Source organism: Xyrauchen texanus, chromosome 28 (genome assembly GCF_025860055.1).
Source record: "Xyrauchen texanus isolate HMW12.3.18 chromosome 28, RBS_HiC_50CHRs, whole genome shotgun sequence".
Classification (NCBI taxonomy): domain Eukaryota; kingdom Metazoa; phylum Chordata; class Actinopteri; order Cypriniformes; family Catostomidae; genus Xyrauchen; species Xyrauchen texanus.
Window position 1 is genome coordinate 25,795,138 of NC_068303.1, and position 22,129 is coordinate 25,817,266.

The 22,129-nt window shown below is 37.5% G+C and overlaps 1 protein-coding gene across 2 annotated transcripts; it reads right to left on the minus strand.

Annotated features, from left to right (window-relative positions):
• Positions 1-5,595: 5,595 nt before the first annotated feature.
• Positions 5,596-20,775, minus strand: blk (BLK proto-oncogene, Src family tyrosine kinase). Of its 2 annotated transcripts, XM_052095560.1 has the most exons (15): positions 20,562-20,775; positions 20,255-20,296; positions 19,932-20,017; positions 19,756-19,849; positions 19,496-19,529; positions 19,056-19,143; positions 18,676-18,774; positions 17,097-17,200; positions 14,371-14,520; positions 12,029-12,181; positions 11,313-11,492; positions 11,132-11,208; positions 9,779-9,929; positions 9,278-9,409; positions 5,596-6,756 (listed from the first exon to the last, which is right to left on the minus strand). In XM_052095560.1, exons 4-15 carry the CDS (start codon positions 19,846-19,848, stop codon positions 6,554-6,556), a joined length of 1,464 nt encoding a protein of 487 aa, XP_051951520.1. In that variant the 5' UTR covers position 19,849; positions 19,932-20,017; positions 20,255-20,296; positions 20,562-20,775; the 3' UTR covers positions 5,596-6,553. The 2 variants fall into 2 exon arrangements, with proteins under 2 accessions (XP_051951520.1, XP_051951519.1); XM_052095559.1 differs by lacking the exon at positions 19,932-20,017.
• Positions 20,776-22,129: the final 1,354 nt, after the last annotated feature.

The following is a 22,129-nucleotide window of genomic DNA, read 5'->3' on the forward strand; positions in this document are numbered from 1 at the left end:
TCCACTTTTAACTTTGAAGTGAAATAAAAAAATAAAATAAAAAAAATATATAATAATAATAATAATAATAATAATATATATATATATATATATATATATATATATATATATATATATATATATATATATATATATATATATATATATAGTTGCTTTTTATTTTTTCATTTTTATGTATTAATTTATGTTTATGCCTAATTTCCACTTGAATGTTATTTTAATTGCAAGGCAATCGGATGAGCCAAAATTTTGTTTAGGACTGCTTTGTGCAAGCATTCCCTGGTGACAACACAAGAAGTGGAAGAAAAACTTTGGTGTGAAGAGATCCTGCAAATGAACACATATTTCATCTATTTCAATTTTTTTTTAATTATGCACAATCTACATAAATGTAAGAGATTAATGGTTTGTTTATGCATGTAATGAAATAGCAGTCTATATCAGACAATAACTAACCTTTATTTTGAAATGGAGAGATGAGTTTTATATTTCAGGTGGCCATATATGGTACAATAGCACCAAAACCAAGCTGCACATGTATGAGAATAGCAAATTATTTTTAAACATGAGCAGATCTATTTTTTGTCTGATGTTTTACTTGAAGGAATAATTCACCCAAATCTTCTCTCATTATGCACTCACCCTGATGCCATTCCAGATGTGTATGACTGTCAGCAGAACACAAATTAAGATTTAAGAGCTCTGTGAGGTCCTTATAATGAAAGTACACGTGTGACAGCACTTTGACGGTCCAAAAGTCATATTTAGACAGCACAAAAAGTAATCCATATGACTCCAGTTGATCAGAGAATATCTTCTGAAGCAAATCAATATGTTTGTGTAAAAAATAAATATTTAATTTGTGTTCTGCTGAAGAAAGTCAGTCATACACATCTGGGATGGCATCGGGTAAGTGAATTATGAGAGAATTTTTTGTTTTTTGGAGAATTATTCCTTTAAGTGCATATATTTTAACTCTAGATCTGTTCCTGTAGCTCAACTGGTAGAGCTAAGTAGCTCACTGGCAATGCTAAGATTATGGGTTCACTTCCCAGTGAACACAAACTGATAAAATATATAGCATGAATGCACTGTAATGGCACTTTTCCTCTGCATGTTACGGTTCAACTCGACTCTACTCGCTTTACTTTTCTGAGCTTGCTTTTCCACTGCAGTTTAGTGCTGCCTCAACGTGGATGATGGTGACGTAGTAGATGGCAAGTCCCTAGGTAAGCACGACTTGATTATCAGGTTCCTGAAAGGTGCCCGGAGACTGAAACAAGGATTCTCCTCCCGGCCCTCCACCGGGGGACGGAGTGGTCTTGGTACCACCTCTGGAGCGAACGTCTGACCGCCTGGGTCGCCCGTCTCAGGATAGCTTTGGAGCTTTCACGGTCCTGGAAGGGGTCCTGGAGACGGCGGGCATACGCGGGCATACGTGCTCGACGCTGGGGCTGAGAGCTGGGACCAGTTTGAGGCGGAGCTACCTGTTGTTTAGCCGCAGGGGGACGCCCTCGGCGAGCAGGTGGGGTGCACTGGCTTGGCGGCGCCACGGCAAGATGCTGGCCGAAGTCGTCGATGGTGCCACCGAAGAGGCCAAGCTGGGAGACTGGGGCGTTGAGAAAGCGTGCCTTGTCAATGTTGCGCATCTCGACCTTGTTCAGGTGACGCTCCTTGACCACGAGGGTGGCCATCGTCCTCCCGAGTGCTTGCGCTGTGACCTTCGTGGCTCTGAGAGCAAGGTCGGTGGCAGAGCGCAGTTCCTGCAGCACGTCAGGGTCGGAACTACCCAGGTGCAGATCTTAGAGTTCCTTGGCTTGGTGAACTTGCAGGAGAGCTATGGCATGCAGGGCAGAGGTGGACAGCCTGGTGGCGCTGTAGACATTCGAGGTCAGTGATGACGTCATTCTACAGGCTCTGGAGGGGAGTACCGGGCAGTCCTCCAATTCCGGGGGCTCAAGGGCGAATGCGGGCTGGCCGCGAGGCGAGCCGCACTCATCCCGAGCTCGGACGGAAGCAAGCAAGCATGCCGGGGGGCGGGTGGTTCGTGGGGATTTACCCGGCGAAACCCAAATCGCCTTCTCCCATGGGATGAAGGAACGACGCAGAAGGAACGACGGCTGAAGTGGCTTTCTTTCGTGAGGAAAGAAAGCCGCGACCGCAATGTTGCCATGACTATGAAAGCACTGTCGAAGCGCCCAGGGCCGTGGACTGCACAGCATGCAGAGAGAGAAAACGCCAGCTGGAAACGCACTGTAGATCCAACAGAAGTGCTTCTTGCCAACAGATGTGAGTGAAACAGTGGTGAACTCAGCTTTGCTGTTGCACAATCGTTCGGTTCCGAAGAAAAATTCTGACTGGCACTCGCTGCCCCGCTTCCCTTTATACCCGTAGCGTCCATTTGGTCAAACCATTTCCACTTTTCCGTGATGTTTCTGTAGTCACTTTTAATTATTTTTTTACTTTTCCCTACACTGTTGGTAGGTCCGGTGGTAGCCGTGTGTGGCCAACACTTCCTGAAAGACTTTTCTGTTTCACGTCGTTTCGTTCATCGCTAATGAGAGGAATGTCTGCACCTCGTTTATTGACCACGGTGTGGTTTTATGCACAGCCATTTCTTTTTACAATTTGAAAATCGCATGTACAAATGATACGGCTATACTGTAGATAAATTTAAAAATAGCAGGTTGATGTCCCATGTCGCAAATCCAGTGATGCTGGTATTGACAATTCTCTCTGAACAATCAGTGATCTGCAGGGTTTTGACGTCACATTTAGTATCGGCTTGGCTCGCTTGGAACCTCGACCGAGATGGTACAAAAAAAGTACCAGGTACTATCCACAGAGTCAAGTCAAGTCGAGTTGTACCATGCAGTGGAAAAGCCCCATAAGTTGCTTTGGATAAAAGTATCTGCCAAATGTGTAAATGTAAATTTAAATGTAGACTCTAGATGTTTTTTAGAACTGTCTTGCATGTAGTAACTATTATTATTTATTTTTAGCTGTACCAATGAATCCCACTATTCTCCCCACATCAGTGTTTTTCAATGGGAAATTTCTTGCTTTTAAACCTGAATCAATCTTCATTGTACTTTTGCCAAAAGCTTATTCATAAAAAAAAACATTTTCTTTGCATTCAATATTCTTTCTTTATCTCTAATCTGCAGTTAGGTCCTCTGACTGAGGTCAGTTTAATATGCGTTAATGTTTGTTAAATAAACTGCTAAGAATACTTGCTGTCTCCTGCCTAGATAGGCAGCTGTCTTTTATGCCAGCATTCATAAGACTCCAATGGTTAAATCCATATATCCAGAAGCAATATTATAGGTCTGGGTGAGAAACAGATCAACATTTTATATAAAGTCCTTTTATACAACAAAGTATCCTTCCTGCCCAGTAGATGGCGATATGCACAAAGAATGTGAATCATCAAAAACAAAAGAAGAAGAAAGTGGATATTTATAGTAAAAAAGGACTTTAATATTGATCACTTCTGAAGATATGGATTAAACCACTGGAGTCGTATGGATTACTTTTATACTCACTCCATTGAGTCTTTATGTGCTATTTGGAGCGTCAACATGTTTGTACCCATTCACTTGCATTGTACGGACCTACAAAGCTGAAATATTCTTCTAAAAATCTTTATTTGTGTTCTTCAGAAGAAGATACACATCTGGGATGGCATGAAAGTGTGTAAATAATGAGAGAATATTAATTTTTGTGTGAACAGTCCCTTTAAGTTCACAGGCCGGCCACCAGTTTTGAGCTGGCACAGATATAATGTTATATCGGAAGTAATCATAAATCTCATGACAAACATGACAAATGTACATTGTAAGGTTATAGATAAATATAGAGTATTAAGGAGCCAATTAGTTAAATTTGCCATGATTTTATCAGACAATATCAGCATATTAAGAGATATATAATATAATTAAGCGATATTAAGGCTCACTGTCAAGCACACTTATCAAGCACATGAGTTTTGGAAGTCCAGTAAAGTGCAGTGTGTGAACAGAAACAATTAAATATGTCAAATAATGGTCGACATTAGTTTATGTGCCCGAACTGAAGTGCTAATACGTTGAATTTAACATGAATGAGGTGTTTCAGGCAAATGGTTCTGTACACACTTTAAAGTGTTTTATTTATTTTTTTCACATTTAGAATTTTAAAGATACAGCAAATCTTTGCAGCTTCACAACCAACCTATACGGTATTACATGACTTTATTTTCTTAATTTTTGCTGAGCTTAAAGTCATATATATCAGAGAGTTTGCTTCTGCTTGTAAGTGATATTAAGCAAATGGAACCACATACAGTCAAAGAAGTGCTTCTTGTATATTTTTCAATGAAACCTTCAGCTGTAATCTTTATAATGGGTTGAAATTTTGCAGATAAGCCATTTCTGATGATGCATTATAATAATTGCCCTTTAGTACGGAAATCACACCAGTGTTCAGAGAGTTGTCAAACACAGAGAGCACGTAAACACTCATGCACATTTCCACACAAACGTGATGACGCATCTACAAATGTAATGATTAATCTATTTAATTTTGAAATGAAAAGCTAGATAAAGTGGCCCCACTATGAGTAAGACAGTAAAATGCCCTCCAGATAACATTTCCCTAACTGCTTAAGTAAGTCAACAAAGACTTATCGTAACTGATGAGCCAGTTAATTTTTCTACCTCTGTTAATTCCATCATTCAGTAAAAGCAATCCTGCTTCACATGAATAAATAAAAAGTAAGAATGGAAAAAGAAGAAGAAAAAATCAAGTTCAGTCATCATTTATTCACCCTCATGCCATTCAAAATATAAAAGGAGATGTTAGGCTGCATGATAGCATAATAAGGTTTTTTCCATAGAATGAAAATGTCTTTTTCCTCAGAAAAAGAACAAGCATACATGTTTGGAACAACATGTGGGTGAATTAGGATGGACTTGAGGCAAAGAACCCTGCACTAAATACAGTAGGGAAAACCAACTAAGTTCACAGAATAAGTCCAGAATTCTGTATCTTTCATAACACATCTTGAGTGCATCACCGTAACAGGTCTCAGCATGCAATTTCCATATAAACCTTTCTGGATGTATTTGCTGAACTGGGCACCATTGACTTCCCATGAATGTGGATGAAAACTTCTGCTGCATGTTTGGAATTCCAAGCCATAGTGTGCTTATCATAAGAGGAATGCTGACTCACTACTTCCTGTTTCCACTGAGGACTGGCAGGCAGGAAACCACAGGAGCAACTCTTGGGTGTTGGTTGCATTTTCACTCAGTTATCTCTAAACATATAAAAGCCCCAGGGATGAGTTTAAGGCAAGAAGGGGTGTTGTATGAGTGCATAAATTCCTCACATTCATTGGAGTACCCAGTACCAAAACTTTACACTAAGAGGACAGATTCGCCCAAAAGTTTAAACACTACACTTTTTAAATATCAGTAAAGAATATAAATACACACTCTTTCAAGTGAACATTTGGAAAAACATGTATTCTGTATAGCTTTCCAGAGCCTTTTTGATGAAAATATTCATTTTAATAGCACAAATAAGAAAGGTAAAAACATTTTCTAAGGATGGACAAACACAGTATCAGAACGTAAACATACAAATGCTATATGTTAGTAGACAATAGCCATCCACTCTACTTTATTATCAGTAAATTCGAAATTTTTACTCTTGATGAACGGAACATTTAATCTCAGGAGAAAATCTGAGTAAAAACTTTTCATTGTATCGTTTGCTTCATGAAACCTCTAATGAAGTAGTCAGTGGTCAGATCTCTTGAGAACATGTCCCAATTTATTTAACACACATTCACTTCAGTTTAAAGTTCAAAAGAGCCACAGATAATGTGCAGTGATAATGTTAAATAGTTGTAAATGGGTTTACTGAAACTTCAGAGTAAGATATAGAAAGATCTTGTTTTTACTGGCAGTTAAATGCTAATTGTGCTATGGTTCTGTTTTTTGTGTGTTATAGTTATGAGTTTTAAAGATGGAGTATGTAATTTCAGCACCTCTAGCATGGAATTGCAAATATAATGTTTTTAAACAGGTTTCCTGAACAGATAATGCCCCAATGTCATGCCATTGAGACAATATTGATATATCGGGCTGGTTGGGATGCTCTAACAAACAGGGTTTTGAATGTGACACAGAGCCATCTGTTATCACCTTTGGGGAATCAACCAACAAATGTCCTACTTATGTTTTTTACACATTAAGCTGGTATAGTAGAAAGTATTTTTAACATTAACAAACACACACACATTTACACACATCACCTTTAAAAGATTTATGAAGTACCAAGAAGACCGTGAGCCACTAAAGAAATACATTATACCATGAGAACAGAAACAGTAACAAATAAAAAAAACATTTAATGACATACAATGATGGGTATATTCCCCATAATATATATTTTGGTCCTTGGCTTAGTTCATCCTTCCCATTTCACATTCATTCCAAGTGTATATCTGTCAATACCACTTTCAGTCCATCTATTTATTTATAGCTTAACAGTGGGAATGCAAGGGCTATGGGTGCATCTCGTACTGGCCCTCAGTGGCAATGAAGAAGTCATTGAGTATGTCCTGTAGGTGGTCAAAAGTGGGTCTGTCCTCTGGCCTTTCATTCCAGCACTTTAGAATGATGTCATAGAGCTCCCCTGGGCAGCCATCAGGACATGGCATCCTGTAGTTCCTGTCAAGGTTACGGATCACCTCTGGATTTGTCATGCCTACAGTAAGACCAGTGAGGAGAATGAGGTTTTTAAAGGTTCAGAGTTTTGGAAGATCTAACTATCTAACCCCTGTTTCACTTTTGAGCATGCATAAACTTTACACACACTTAGGCTAAATGTAAGAATTGGTGTCCTTTTGATTCATGATTAGAAATCTGAATTGAATTGACCACATTCCACTTCATGCTGAACTTTACATTTGAATTTGAACTGGGATTTGAATTTGAGCCGGAATTTAAATTTGAATGACAGGAAGAGGAATTTACGAATTGTATTTCTAAGAAATTCAACAGTCACAAAAAAGAGAAATTGTATTAATTCAGCACAACAACAAAATGGGACAGAACAATGGTAGCCATCTTGTAAGCCTGCATTATGTTATTTGGCAAAATTGTTAAGACTTTGGTGGTAAATGATAGCATTCAGAGAAATTATGTGTTCCTTGTCTGTCGCTCACTTCGACGTTGTGTTTCATTCAGAAATTTTCTTCAGAGCCGATCGGTTGTGTATGCAGCGAGCTGCGAGTCACAGTCTGTTTCTTCCCATTTCTGAGCGATTGCTGTTGGATCTACGGCGCATATCAGTGGCTTTCTCATTCCCTGCACAGCAGTGCAGCTTGCCCCTGGGTGCTTCGACAGTGCAGTTAAAAGAGTTATTTCTCTAAAAGAGTTATTTTCTCTAAAAGGCAAAATACACAGCGGCATTGAACGTCCTTTTCAGGACGCGTCTTTATAAATATGCCTTTCCACCCTGTGTAGTTCCTGGATGCGGTAGAGTGCTCTCCGCTCCTGACGGCCACAGGCGCTGCCTCATGTGTCTGGGCAGCGATCACACCGAGGCAGCGTTTGTGGATGGCTCATGTTCTTACTGCGAGAATATGACCATGGCAACCTTGCGGTCACGGTATTCCTTCCTCAAAAGGAACCCCACTCCAGCCGCCCTCCACGTTGCTCCTTCTTCCCACAGGATTGAGGACGACCCGGCTGGCAATGGGGGCGATTTGGGGTTGGCAGTGGGCTCTGTTTCGCCGGGTACGTCCCCGCGAACCACCCCCCCCCGGCACGCTCATTGACTTCCGTCCGGGCTCGAGGCAACAGCGGCCAACCTACCTATCCTATCTGCTGCATCAGAGAGTGGTGCCGCCTTCGGGCCAGTCACTAACCCGCCTCCCACCGGGTGTGCAGAGCAAGGTAAGTGCTTCGAGTCTTCTCTCAGCACCAGAGCCTTGGAAAGCTTTTTGATTCCCGACGCCGCATTACCTACTCCACCCCGCTGTGAAGCCCTGCCGGGGGGGACGAAAATAATCGTCCCCTTAGTGCCCCTAGCACGGAGCTTGGACGCGTGGCTCTCGTTTCCCAATCCGTTACTCTGGCTGGCCAGGACCTTCGACTCGGTTATGCAATTCAGTTTGCAAGCCAACCCCGCTTTACTGTAGTCCACGGTGAAGATTCCAAACCCCTGCACGCGGAAATCGCGACTCTCTTACTCAAAGACGCGATAGAGCCTGTCCCTCCAACCGAGATGAAGAAGGGTTTATACACCCCTTACTTCATTGTACACAAGAAAGGTGGCGGCTTACGACCGATCTTGGACTTGCGAGTTTTCAACCGGGCCTTGCACAAACTCCTGTTCAAAATGCTCACGCAATGACACATTCTAACTTGCGTCCGGCATCTAGATTGGTTCGCAGCAGTAGACCTGAAGGACGCGTACTTCCACGTCTCAATATTGCCTCGACATCGACCCTTTCTACGGTTTGCGTTCAACGGTTCGGTTCGTACTCAATTTACCCTGTACTGGAATAGGTGCTCCACAGGATGGGCTCCCACGTGGACTTTTTCCCCCTGTGTGTATTTTCCGCTGTATGGTTCCCTTGCGAGCGGACCCGCGTCTCCCTTGGGCAGTCCTCACGGACCCCCGATAGCCGTGTTTGTAGCAACTCCTCCCTCCCAATGAGGTAGGATCTACCACCGAGCCATTCTTCATATGTGACCTAAAAGTTGGGGAAGGGTATGTGCAGTCTGACACAGCCGGTCACTTTGGCACGTAAAATACCTGCCCGCTTCTGTGTCAGCAGTACACGTACACGGCTCAGCGCATGGCGTGAGTTAAATTGGACCCCTAGTGTCGCTTCTTCGACACAACGTCTTGTTCCCTCCATAAGGGAACGGAGGTTACATTCGTAACCTAGACGTTATTCAACCATGGTCCATATAATCAAAGTTAATTTATGGGACTGGGTATGTTGTGTGTATAATAACATGTTTATGGATAATTCATTCTGGAAATGTTAAATAAAAACCACACAGCAATTAAATGAATTCCTTTGAATTGCAATCCATTTTAATTTCACATTTGAACTTCATCCTGTTTGCCACCTCAATTATAGAATTGAGCTGGAATTTAAAAGTCATTCTCAATTCATTTCTGAACGGTTCAAAACCCTGATACAAACACAAGAACAACCTATAACATACCAAATGGACATCAAAGCCCAAGAGAGAGAGAAACATATTACCTGGATAAGGTACTCTGCCATATGTGACAATCTCTGTTAGAAGAATTCCAAAGGACCACACATCTGACTTGATGGTGAATGTACCAAAGTTGATGGCTTCAGGGGCTGTCCACTTAATAGGGAATTTTGCACCTGATGGTTCAAAAGACGTGGTGACAGGTCATAAAGGGGAGAGAAAGAGAGATTTATTTTTTTTTAATAAAGGGGCGGGGTTGAACAGTGATATATCCATGAAGAACTTCTTTGTAACTTAGGGGCAGGGGCAGTGCCGGGTATCAAAGAGTAAATCAACTAAAAATAGCTATTAATAAAATCACATGGAAAGCTAATTCTACTGTAAATTGGAAAAAGTAACCAAAAATGTAATATAATTTCTAATCAGATAAACATTACAACACAGAGAGTAGATCCGAATCATTACATCCGAAACCAAATGTCAACAGTTAATGGTGCCTGTTAATCTGTGGCAGTGGAAATAAATGAGTAAATGAGTATATTTACCTTCTTGTGCAGTATATTCCGTTTCGATAATCCTGGCAAGGCCAAAGTCAGCTATTTTGCAGTGCAGGGTCTCAGAGACAAGAATATTAGCGGCACGCAGATCTCTATGAATGTAGTTTTTCCTTTCTATGTAAGCCATGCCCTCTGCAATCTATTATACAGAGTGGAGAGTGTTCGGTTAACAGTGTTTAGTGTAATCCAATTACAAAGTAATTAGTTACTGTTATCTAATGACTTTTTAGTAAAAAAAAGTGTAATGCATTACATTTTAAATTATTGCAATCAGATTACAGTTACTTACTGCTTATTTATAATATATCCTTTATGTAGAATACATGAATTATAGCCCCAAAACAAGTCTGTGAGGAGCTGTGTATGACTTGTGTGTAACAATGAACAAGAAATATCTACATTATTTAGAGTAGATAAAAAAGGAATTTGTAGTAATTAAAAAAGTAATTATTAAAGTAATTACAATCTGATTACAATTTTAGATAAATAATAAGTCATTTGTTTTGGATTAAGATTTTAAGTAACTTACCCAGTACTGTTAGTTAATATGTTTAGATGGGTTACAACATTTAATGTGAAAAATCATTTTATTAGTTGGCTCAAAAAAAAAAAAAAAAAACAGCCAAAAATGTAAATGTGACTTAGCCTCTCAAATTATGCAAAAGAAGGACCTGAATTCTCAAGCAAACAACATATTTTTATTCATATTATATATTAAGTTTTTATTTTTGTCACTGGAACACAATCCCATTTTAATGAAATAATTTAAGAGTCACTGTTTACAATTAAAAAATTAAATCATAAAGATTTGTGTCTGAGCTTTATCAAATTGTCTCTATTTAGTCATTAGTTACTCCTTCCAAACATTTGCAATGCAGACCATGAAAAACATTTAGTGGCATCATCAATGAAGTGGGCTCTAACAGGAAGTTGCTTTCTCAAAGAAAGCGTAAATGCAGTCACGCATGGTTGGGGGGTTCTGGTGGATGGAAAAATTGACGCAAGTTCCTGCCCGGAAGATAATAATCTAATTTTGGTGTGGCTGTTAACATAAGTAAGCTTCTACATGTCTCTGTGACTGTCTGATGTGAGACAACAGTTCTTAAAATAGTTTGCTAAAATGCATGTATTGTACAGAAGGTCTCTAAATCAACTGCAAAAATCAAAATGCAGGTTTCCATACAATGTGTGAAAATGTATCCTGTTCCTAAAAAAAAGGACAGAAAACTCTCTGCTTTCAAATCTGCATTGCCACAAAAATATCAATTATTTGCTAGCAAGCAATGAAGACAATCAAGAGAAATCATAATTGATCTATATAAATATTTAAATTATTCTTACTTGAGCAGTCATATCAATCAGCTTGGGAAGTCTTAACTTATGGCCATCCTCTGTTTTTAGAAAGTCTAACAAGCTTCCTTAAAAAGGAAAAAAAAACTATGTATAGTTTGGATAGTCAATTCATAATTTGAAAAACAAACTGTGGTTGAGTACTCATTTGTTATTTTATTGTAAAACTAACCATTTGACATGTATTCTGTGACAATGAGGATGGGCTCCTTGGTGACCACAGCGTGCAATTTCACCAGTCTCTCATGTTGGAGCTGCTTCATCAGATTAGCCTCCTGTAGGAAAGCCTCTGGCTCCATAGTGCCTTCCTTTAAAGTCTTAACAGCCACTTTCTGGTTGTTTTTATAAAACCCTACAAATAAGAGCCACAGGTACACGTACAGTTGTGAGGTAAGGTTTATTAAAAAAAGATCATGGCAAAAATTGACACTCGAACCACAGCAGCTCAATAAACACAGTTTTCACTACAGATATACTTTTAGCCTCATGGTAAGATTCTTAGAAACTCAGAACTAATAATTTATCAATTCAAAATGATGTTATGAATAAAAGAAAGTTTGGAGAAGTTGCTGTTAAATTTGCAGGTACAAGGTACAGTAGGAGAAATTAGGTTATAAGTGTTTGTGTCTTCTCATTAATGTGGTGGTCATGGTCAAAGGCACCGTGTGGTGTAATTCATTTAGCATTCGTGTGGCTGCGATTTAACAATAACACAGAGAGACACATGACACGTGGGCACACGCCTTTGAACGTACAGTACTAAGGGCCAGTTTTCAAGGGAGAGTGAACAAGTCTGAAGTGAGGAGAACAAAAGGATATTTGGGTAATGCTAAATCATTATAATGATTTAAACACTTAAAAGAAATAAAAAAACAGAACTTTACTTACCCATCCACACTTCTCCAAACTGGCCAGCGCCAAGTTTTTTTACCATCTTCAGAGTCTCCCTGGGAATCTCCCACTCGTCTTGAGCCCAGGGTCTCTCAGGGGCAACAATCTTACAGGGACTTCCTAGCCTCAGGCACAGACCATCTGCTGTCCCTATGCACATTAAAGAAATTTAGGAAGACAGTAAGAATGTTTACATTAGAGTAAGGGGATGTTCACACAGATTGACTGTCTTGGATTCCATCTGCACTGTTTTCTTATTGTTAGTCTAATTACACATGCATTAGACAGAAGTCTGATTTATCTACATCTTGCACCTTGAGTGCTGTATTTTTTAAAATGTTTTGCTGACCATAGTTGTTTCTTCCATTCTGGTTAGGCTCATCTGTTGGCTTCTTTTAAAGTAGTTTTGGGCACTTTTCAGTTTGTTAAACTGTTTGTTGGAAGACCAGCTGAATATGCTAAACATCATCCTGACATGCCTAAACCATCTTATTTTTAATTTTTTCATTGAAACCTGTTTGGGTGTAAAGAGCAGTGTTTCTAGTTTTGTTTGATATGCCTCTTTAAAAAATGCATTCATTTTTCACGCATCAGCGCGCTGATAAACATGATGTCCGTGTGCATGTATTGTGGGACATTATTCCCACAAAAGTTGCAAAAACTTGTAAGTTATTATGAATAACTTTACACAGTAAAAAAATCGGTGGGTTATTTTGATTCATTTTAATATAATTACTTTTTATATTTTATTTGTTATCACTTTATAATACTGTTCTATTCATTACATTAGTAAATTAATTCCTATATTCACTGAGCATTTTCACATTGAGAATAAATGGGTTCATTTAAAAGCTGAAAAATGTTGCTTTGAGAGGCTTTATATGGAGTTAGAATGATAATAAGGTGCATTTCGAACTGTGCTGAGACCAGAGCACACTGGAGGTTAATTCATTTACTAAACAGGTAGCAATGGAGCATCCTATAGCTTTCTATGCAGCTAAAAGCATTTAATCCTAAAATCCGGTCTAAAGTTCAGTTTCAAGCTGCAGATGATGTTTGGACCACTCAACATGTTTGGCAGACATGGGACAATGTTAATCAGTACATAGATTCAGAATGTTATACTGCTACATTTATTTTAACATGGTTGGCAGTGATTGGATGATGCTGACCATTACTTTAAATAAGAATGATTTATTCAGCTTTACAGAAAATCAGCTGTAATGTCTCAAAAGCTTGAATAACCAACACTTCTGAAAACATAATAAAGAATTTGATGAAAAAAAATCTGACTTTTATTATTATTATTTAAAATTCCATAACTTAGTCCACTGTCCACATATGTTGCCATCAATTTTTAGTAAAACTATTTGCTCTAGAATTTTGTGGGGTTTTTTTTGTTTTTTTGTTTGTTTGTTTATTAGGTGCTACTAGTTACAATTCAAAAAGGGAAATGGAAATTGCAGACAACAGTCATGCTCGGGTCTCAGGAGGTCAAACCAGCTAAGACCAGAAAATCAGCTAAGGCTGGTTTAATATGTTTTTTTCAGCAGTGTCAAGTTAACAGTCGTTAAAGAAGTTTTAAAAAATGCGTCTCAAGAGCCATGCATTATATTCCCTTCCGCAGTGCAGTTTTTGAATGCAAGAATTTGTCCTGTGTGAAAGAAATAAACAAAACCAGCATCTAGCTTGCTCAAATTTATACTGAAATCAAACCGCATGATTGCGGTTTTACGATTTTGGAGGTACAATTCTGTTTGGGGGGAACTAGAGGCCTATTGTGCATGCTTAGTTACAGCTGAGAATGAGACCTGCTGAAACAAGAATATGGAAATAAGGAGTGGCTTTTGTGACTTATAAACACTTCTATAAAAAGACACAGCTAACCAAAATTGGGTGAACATGCAGAATACAAACTGAGACTGAAGCTGACCTGTTTATGTAGTGGTTAAAGCAACAGTTCTAATACCTCATCTACAACCACAGAAAGCATACTGTGAAAGGACTGCAGGGGTCTTTGGTGCAGTTACAATCTTTGCAAAATCTCCCTCTCTTTTGCTTTTACAGTATGTTCAATAAACATAAATCTAAACCTGATTTTGTATTACTGAGAAAAAGGTGACTATCAATTAGCATTGTTATATCAACTTCTGGGGTAGGAGGCTTTTTGTGTACAGATGTTGCTTGCTGCAATATTTCAGTCATGACTAGGTGTATGTAATTCCCTTTACTTTTCTATATTTGGAGATCATCATTGTGTGGTGTCTTAAACCATTATTATCCAAGTAGACATCTTTCATTCAAGTCACATATTCAAGTGGCATTCCTATTGTACTTACTGGAGTAAAACTTCACTAGTTCCTGTAGAGAGGAAAAGGTTGTGGATGGAGAGATGTAGAAACCGCCGTTATCAAGGGCACGGATCTTATAGTGCTTGACCACATCACCTTGCTCTGGATTGGAATCTCGTACAGACAGTGAGAAAGCACCTGGACAGGAATATTTAGAAACACAGCAGTTAAATGAGAAAACTGATCATTAAGTTGTACTCAATCAGCATCCAGCAGAATCAGTCTATTTCTGCTCAGAAATAAATAAAGGAATAGTTCACCTAAAAATTCTGATGACTTTCTTTCTTCGGTGGAACACAAAAAAATAATGACACAATTTTCATTTTTGGGTGAACTATTCCTTTTAGTTATCCCTTTTAATGATATTTGTGTTGGAATAGCAAACATAGTCATATATTCTGGAATAGCAAACATAAAATGTCACTACTACTGTACCTGACACATCACTGAAATACAGTAGGTGTCCTGAAAAATCACACCTGTCTGTGCCAATCAGAACACTAGCCAATTAAATCTCAAATCTCTGTCTGTGAATCATTTTGAGCGTTCAGGGTTGATAAGATCTGGTTTGTTGGCTTGTCTTTGGAAGGGGTGGATTTGGATAGAGGGCTGTTCGCAAAATGGCTGAAATCACTAACAGCACCTTTCAACTTAATTTATAAAAAAAATGAATGTGAATAAATTGCTGGATGAGTAGGTGTTTTATTTTTATATTTAGAGATAAATGTTGTATTTACTGTATGTCTTATTTAGGTTAAATAATAGTTAAACATGAGTTAATGTGCTAACTAACTTTTAAAAACAATGTAAAACCATTAAAACAAATTTATTTGCATCTTTGTTCTTTTTTGCAAAGGTCACATCTTTGAAGTTATGCTCAAAAGCCACCATACTACTCGGCACAATGCAGTAGATTTGCACCCACATTTTATTCCCTTAAAATCTTGATCCTTAGTGGTGGATGATGGATCTGACATGGTCTGAACCTAGGTGGGGACACTGTATTTATATAAGTATCCATTTAGAATAACTATACATAAACATAAAAATTATTGATTCTTTTTAAAATCCAATAGATATAAATGCAAACATGAGCTGTATGGCCCTCGTAAAAGATTTGAAGTCTTATGAAGTCTATTGGTGTCAATAAGAGCATTTAATGACTTCTTAATCCCAGAATTAAGTTTTATTAATATCATTACTAATATCATTAACAGCATTTGAATGTAAAATAATGCCTCCTAAGATTTGCCTAGGCTGCTAGTAAAGTTGTATTATTAGAGTTTAATCTTACTATTCACCTCTGTCAAAATTTTCATTGCCTTAAACTTCTCCTTTGATGAATAAAATAAGGACAAGTAATATCTCTACTTATGCTCTGAGCAAAAGCTCATGCACATCTTTGTACATGTTAAATGTCTGTGGTCTTTCAGTTCTTAGCATGATGTTGTAACTTGATAAAAGCAGTAGACGTGTCTCTATAAACTTTGAAAAGTTCAATTTTGCCCACTTGATAAAAAGCTAGAGGAAAGGTTTGGCCTAAAACAAAAACTTTTACAGTTATATTACATCTTTATATTATTATTATTTTATTAAAGTCAGTGATTTCTTTGGTATTTACTTCTGTTTTATCAGTATTATTTTTCACTAACACTAATTCTCCATGCATTAGTTTGGAACATTATAGGTTCATGTCCTATTAGCTGAGATATAATAGGTCCTAGTTAAATTACTTGAAAAGTTAATAGTGATATGGATTGATAACTGTCTTAAAATATTGTCTTTTCCATTTTGTTCACTTTCAGATATGTTGATAGGACCTTCTACTCTGTAGGGGAATTTTAAACTTCTGTTACGGATCTTCAGTACACTGAAGAAAAAAATATTTTTTTGTGTGAAGTAAATATAGCAGAAAAGAATAAAGTACTTTCTACATTGAATTTGATTGAAGTTAGATTGAGCGTGAAGTCAATTCTACATTTGTCCTCAATTCAAGCATATTAAAATGAATGCTCTAGCTTATAAGTATATATTATATTATTTATGATTGTTTTGTTATCTTTACAATACGTCATCAAGTATCAATCCTAAAGTACCTCAACTTTGTCATATTTATTTGCTAATTTGAGTAAATTTCAGAGGTAAATAAAATAATAAATTTTACTTAGATCATTTACTACTCAAAATTAACTGTTCATGATAAAAAAAAAATATCTTCTGATTGATACCATCATCGTCCAAGTGTTGAGGTCTGTGTGCGCAGCTCTGAATCATGTTTCTTTTGCAAGTAGCACAATGTGATATTGTCTAATAGACTAAATAACATGCAACAAGCTTCCCTGAGGAAGGCTTCAAGTCTATGTCTAGTGGTGCATGATCAAACATGACTTGATAAGGAATGTTCAAAATGTGAATTAACATTTTTTTAGGTTTATTTAACTACCATGTACTTCAGATTTGTAAGTAAAAGTTACTGTATTGACAGAAGTTTTTAAGTAAAATTTACTCACTTAATTTGATCAATATTATGTCTTGAAGTTAAATAGATTGTATTTAATTTTATACCATTAAAATGTACTTGTGAAAATTTGCTAAATATAAATTATGTAATTCTTACTAGTAATGTTTTTCGAAGTAACCAAATTTTGACTGAATAACATTAAGTGATCATGTGAAAAAAATTTCAGGAACACTAAAAGATCTTGGCATCTGACCTTTGGTTGTTTCACTTTCTCGCACAAGAAATGAACCAGACTTGTTTCCTGGGGCCAGTAGAAGACGCTCTGTGTCTCTGCGGCTCATGTTCTTGAAAAACCATCTAGAACAGAAAACGCGTAATAATTTTTTATTTAATTCTTCATGTATTAAGTCTGTACATTACATAATAGTTAGTTCCAGTCCAAAAGTTTGATTGGACAAACAGCGTTCCAAGTGTGCTGACATTTTGTATGAATGCACAGCAATGTTTTACTATTTGTATCACTCCACTCATCTGTCCAACACAGAAGTCCAACAATTGATCTTGGCTCATTTTGGAACAATTTTATTGGTGGAGCAAAAATAAACAAAATAGCTGGCCATATTGTTTATGAAGAGTCAGTTACTCAATATTAACTTATAGGTACACTCAAAAATGTTCCTCATCAAAACTCCTTATTTACTCCAAAATAAATTTTATATACACTCACTGAGTACTTTTTTAGGAACACCTGCAAACCTACTTATTCATGCAATTATCTAATCAGCCAATCATGTAGCAGCAGTACAATGCATAAATCATGCAGATATATGTCAGCAGATTCAGTTAATGTTCACATCAACCATCAGAATGGGGAACATTTTGATCTCAGTGATTTGGACTGTGGCATGATTGATGGTGCCAGATGGACTGGTTTTCGTATTTATGTTGATTCTGCTGATCTCCTGGGTCAACAGTTTCTAGAATTTACTCAGAATGGTGCCAAAAACAAAAAACATCCAGTGAGAGGCAATTCTGCAGACAGAAACGCCTTGTTGATGAGAGAGGTCAACGGAGAATGGCAAGACTGGTTCGAGCTGACAGAAGGGCTACGGTAACTCAGATAAAAATTGTAGTGAGCTGAATAGCATTTCAGAATGCACAACACTTCAAACCTTGGGGCGGATGGGCTACAACAGCAGAATATCAAGTCTGGAACTTTATTAGGACATTAGTGTTCCTAATAAAGTGTTAGTGAGTGTATGTGTATAATCATGTACTCTCGAATGACATGAAGACTACAGTCATTATAGTAACCTTATAAAAGCTGTATGATTCTACATTGAAGGGTCCTCTCATGGGGGCTGCCATGTTAGAATTACATGACCAGCCAAATACTACTCAGTAACTGTCCTGTTAATGGACACTTTCACTCATGGATTAAATTATCATGACTAGTGAATAGTGAATTTCTACAATGGCATTGGTAACTCCAAACTATTGCGTTTGAATGATGCTGCACCCATGCCCCTGGGTGTCAGTATAAGTCGAAGATGACTGCCATTTTGGCCAGCAAAACATAATAAAAAAGATTACTGAGTGCACAATTAAAGAACTGTTGTACAAAAGCACACACACACTCATGCTGTTGTACTGAATATCAGCACAACTGTAATTACTATAGCCTCGTGACTATGGCGTGATATTCAGTACAACAGAATTTTTCCTTGTGTGATATTGCTAATTTATGTCCATATCTACACTATATTCCTTTTTTATCTGGTGTATGCTTTGATTGCAACTATATATTTATGCTTTTATCCTCAACAACATACCTCTCCACCTCCAATGTTTCTGCTCTTGCCACATATGTACTTGGAATATATCCCTCATAACCTGTGACCAAAGACTTCGCCAACCACCATTCCCCAGTTCTGAGAAAAACATGAGACAGAATATGTAATAAAACAGCTAAATACATTTTGTGGTCATTTGGCTATTAACATGAAATTTCATGTTCTGATTATTTGCCCAGATTTCTGACCACTATTCCACCCACTTTATAAGGATGTCCGGTTCTTACTACTTTTCATGATCTGGCGCAATGGTCTCTTTTATAATAATTTAGCCTAATATAACATGGAAGCTGAGAGACTTCATTGTATTTTTAATGTGTACTCAAAATATCAAGAAAGTATCAGCAAGGTTTACTCACTCCTTAATAATCTTGAGTCTGTCTCCTTTTTTGAATTGAAGATCACTGTCACTAGCAGGCTGGAAGTCATATTGAGCAACAACAATGTCTTCATGTAAAAAAGAAAAATAAGCTGTTTCAATTACACAGATAAACAGATATTAATTATACTTCCACCTATCACACTGACCGCTTTTCTCAGTTCACATGTCCCATACATGTCATGACAATTTGTATTTAATCTTTTATTCTTGTTTGTATGAACACAAGCATATTTTCTGGGTAAAATTGACACAAAAACTGCATTATGACCATAATACAAGTGATCAACCCGCTGTTGGAGTTTACAAAATTATTTTTTGATGCATTTGATGCTCAATGAAAAACACTGCACTGACAATCATCCAAAATTATTTTGTACTGTACACATCATAAAAAAATCATATTATTGTTATTATTACCTTGATTGTTGTTTTGCATGTGCTCTCTTGATAACTGTAAAAAAATTATTCATTTACTGAATGATTTTAACAAATAAAAAAGCTAACATTGTTGAATGTAATATTCAACAGATTATTACAGTCAAACAGAGAGAATCAGTATCCATCAAGAGCCAAAGCAACAGACTAAATGAAAACAGTCCAAAGAATATTCTCTCAGCAAAATCAAGCTTGTCATAATTACAAATGAATACTTAAGTACACAAACCAGCAACACTTACATGAGATGCGTTAGAGTTTGTAGAATTAAAATGGTCATGTCCTTTATTTTTTGAGTCTTTACCATGTTTCTGGTCACTACAAGCACAACCCATTCTTTAAAAAAAAAAAGAAAAAGTCTTAATCATCATTAATTCACTTTAATTTGTACAAAACCTGATCTATTTCTTCTTCACACCTATATTCACAGGTGTCAGTCTCCCCAGTTCTCTACTTTGATTTCTGTATTAGTCCACAAGAGAGTCTGAGGCATCATACTGCATGCTAAAAAAAACATTTTATTTATTATTCACAAGCCAAATACGATGATGATTTTACCATAGATTGGTGGTTTACACTTTGAACTTTTATAAGAAACATACACAGTAATGTTTCCATTAGTATAAATAGATCGCATGACATTTATTTTAGCAGACAGTCATTTCCAAATGCAAATTTCTGACACTAAACAATGTACACAAAATAAATCAACATGCAAAATACTTGATAAAGACTGCTTACCCTTATGGTATGAAAACAGTGTCCATTAGATGAAAAGATCAACTAATGCAAAAGATAAGCAGACCAAAAAATGAGATGTGGGCTTTAGGGTTTAACATGTTGTAACTTGGTCAATTCCAAAGAATATATATTTATTTTAATTATGATGAAATAAAAATTTTGAAAATGATTCTTCCCATTTAGATAGGGTCACTCAATACATGCATCATCTTAAAAATAAATTAAGAAATTTAAGTGAAAACATATGAACGAGTTAACAACTGCCATGCTCTTAATGCAAAATATCAGCATTTAAGTTTATACTTACATCTTGTGTGGCCTCAGCATACTATAAGACGTAATCCAACTTCAGATCCTTAACCATTTCTTAACTAAAGCGTATTTCTCTCTTTCGCGTTCATGTACTCGCAGAAACACACATATATAGACATACTAGGCAGACTTTCTCTCACTCACACGCAATCAAATATGCATTTGAGGCCCAGCATATGCCCTGAGAGACCACATTAGTGGAAAGAGATAAATAGACAGCAATAGTTCTGTTTATTTAGCCTACCCCTCCCTCCTTTTCCTCTGTCAGTACTTAATTCACAAACTGTGCAAATGCCTAAGAACCACACACATATGATGAGCATGTGATGTCAGACATTAAACTTGTGGACAACTAAAAATATGTTTCATCCTCTTTCTCAGTAACTGGTTTCACTTTTGGAAAAGAAAGAGTGCAGATTTACACAAATTTATCGGACATCAAGAAGCCTTAAAGTTTCTAAGAAGTACAGAAATTTTACTGAAAGGCAATTGGAATTAATTTGTTAGGTTCCTTTGTTTTTACACAGAATTTTGCCAACTCATCTTGATCTACTCTTAATATTCTCATGCAGAAATAGATTTAACATTTTCTCTTGGAGAGTGTCAACAGTGTGAGGAGGGTAAAGTGCTCGGAAGCTAGATGAGTATTTTAGTTCTTAGCAGAAGCATTGTCACAGGATGTTGTTGACTAGCCCACACCGACGTATTTCCCTTCTTGTGCATTGTGGTTTTCATCAGTTACTCTTAAAGCTAATCTCTGCCTTAAGCCCTGTCGTTTACTTAGCATAATTCATGGATTTAGTGTGTTTTGCCAGAAACCATGCATGCGTTTTTGTAGTTTTTAGGCCTTGATCCTAAATCCTGTTGGGCCTTAAAATTATATTAAATTAGTTTTGAGAGCCCAGGAATAAATAAATAAACACATTCATTTATTAATACAATTACATAAATAAATAAACAAATAAATACATTTGTAAGCATTTTGGCCATACACTTTCATTTTGGACTGTCACTAATAGCACAAATTTTGAATTTTGTGTGTTACGATAGAAAACGTCTTGGTTACTAATGTAACCTCCGTTCCCTGATGGAGGGAACGAGATGTTGTGTCGATGAGTTGACACTAGGGGTCGCTCCCGCAGAGCCCAGACATCTCCGATCTTGAGAAATGGCCAATTGAAATTGGTGTGTGGAATTTGCATGCCACTCCCCCAGACATACGGGTATAAAAGGAGTGACGCTGCAAACACACATCAGGTATCGCACTGAGGAGCCGAGCCAAAGACCCGGCCATTTCAACGGTTGGTTCAGTGTTGTGGTAGGAGGGACACAACGTCTCGTTCCTTCCATCAGGGAACGGAGGTTACATCAGTAACCGAGACGTTCCCTATCTGTCACTCACTCAACGTTGTGTCGTTGAGTTGACACTAGGGGTCCCAATGGAAAACACCATAAGGGCTGAACCGAGTTAAGCAGACTGGCGGTGCGAGACAGACAGACCTCTGTGTGCCTCGTAGCCAGCACAGCAAGCCGTCACATAACTACCCCCAACACACTGGCAGG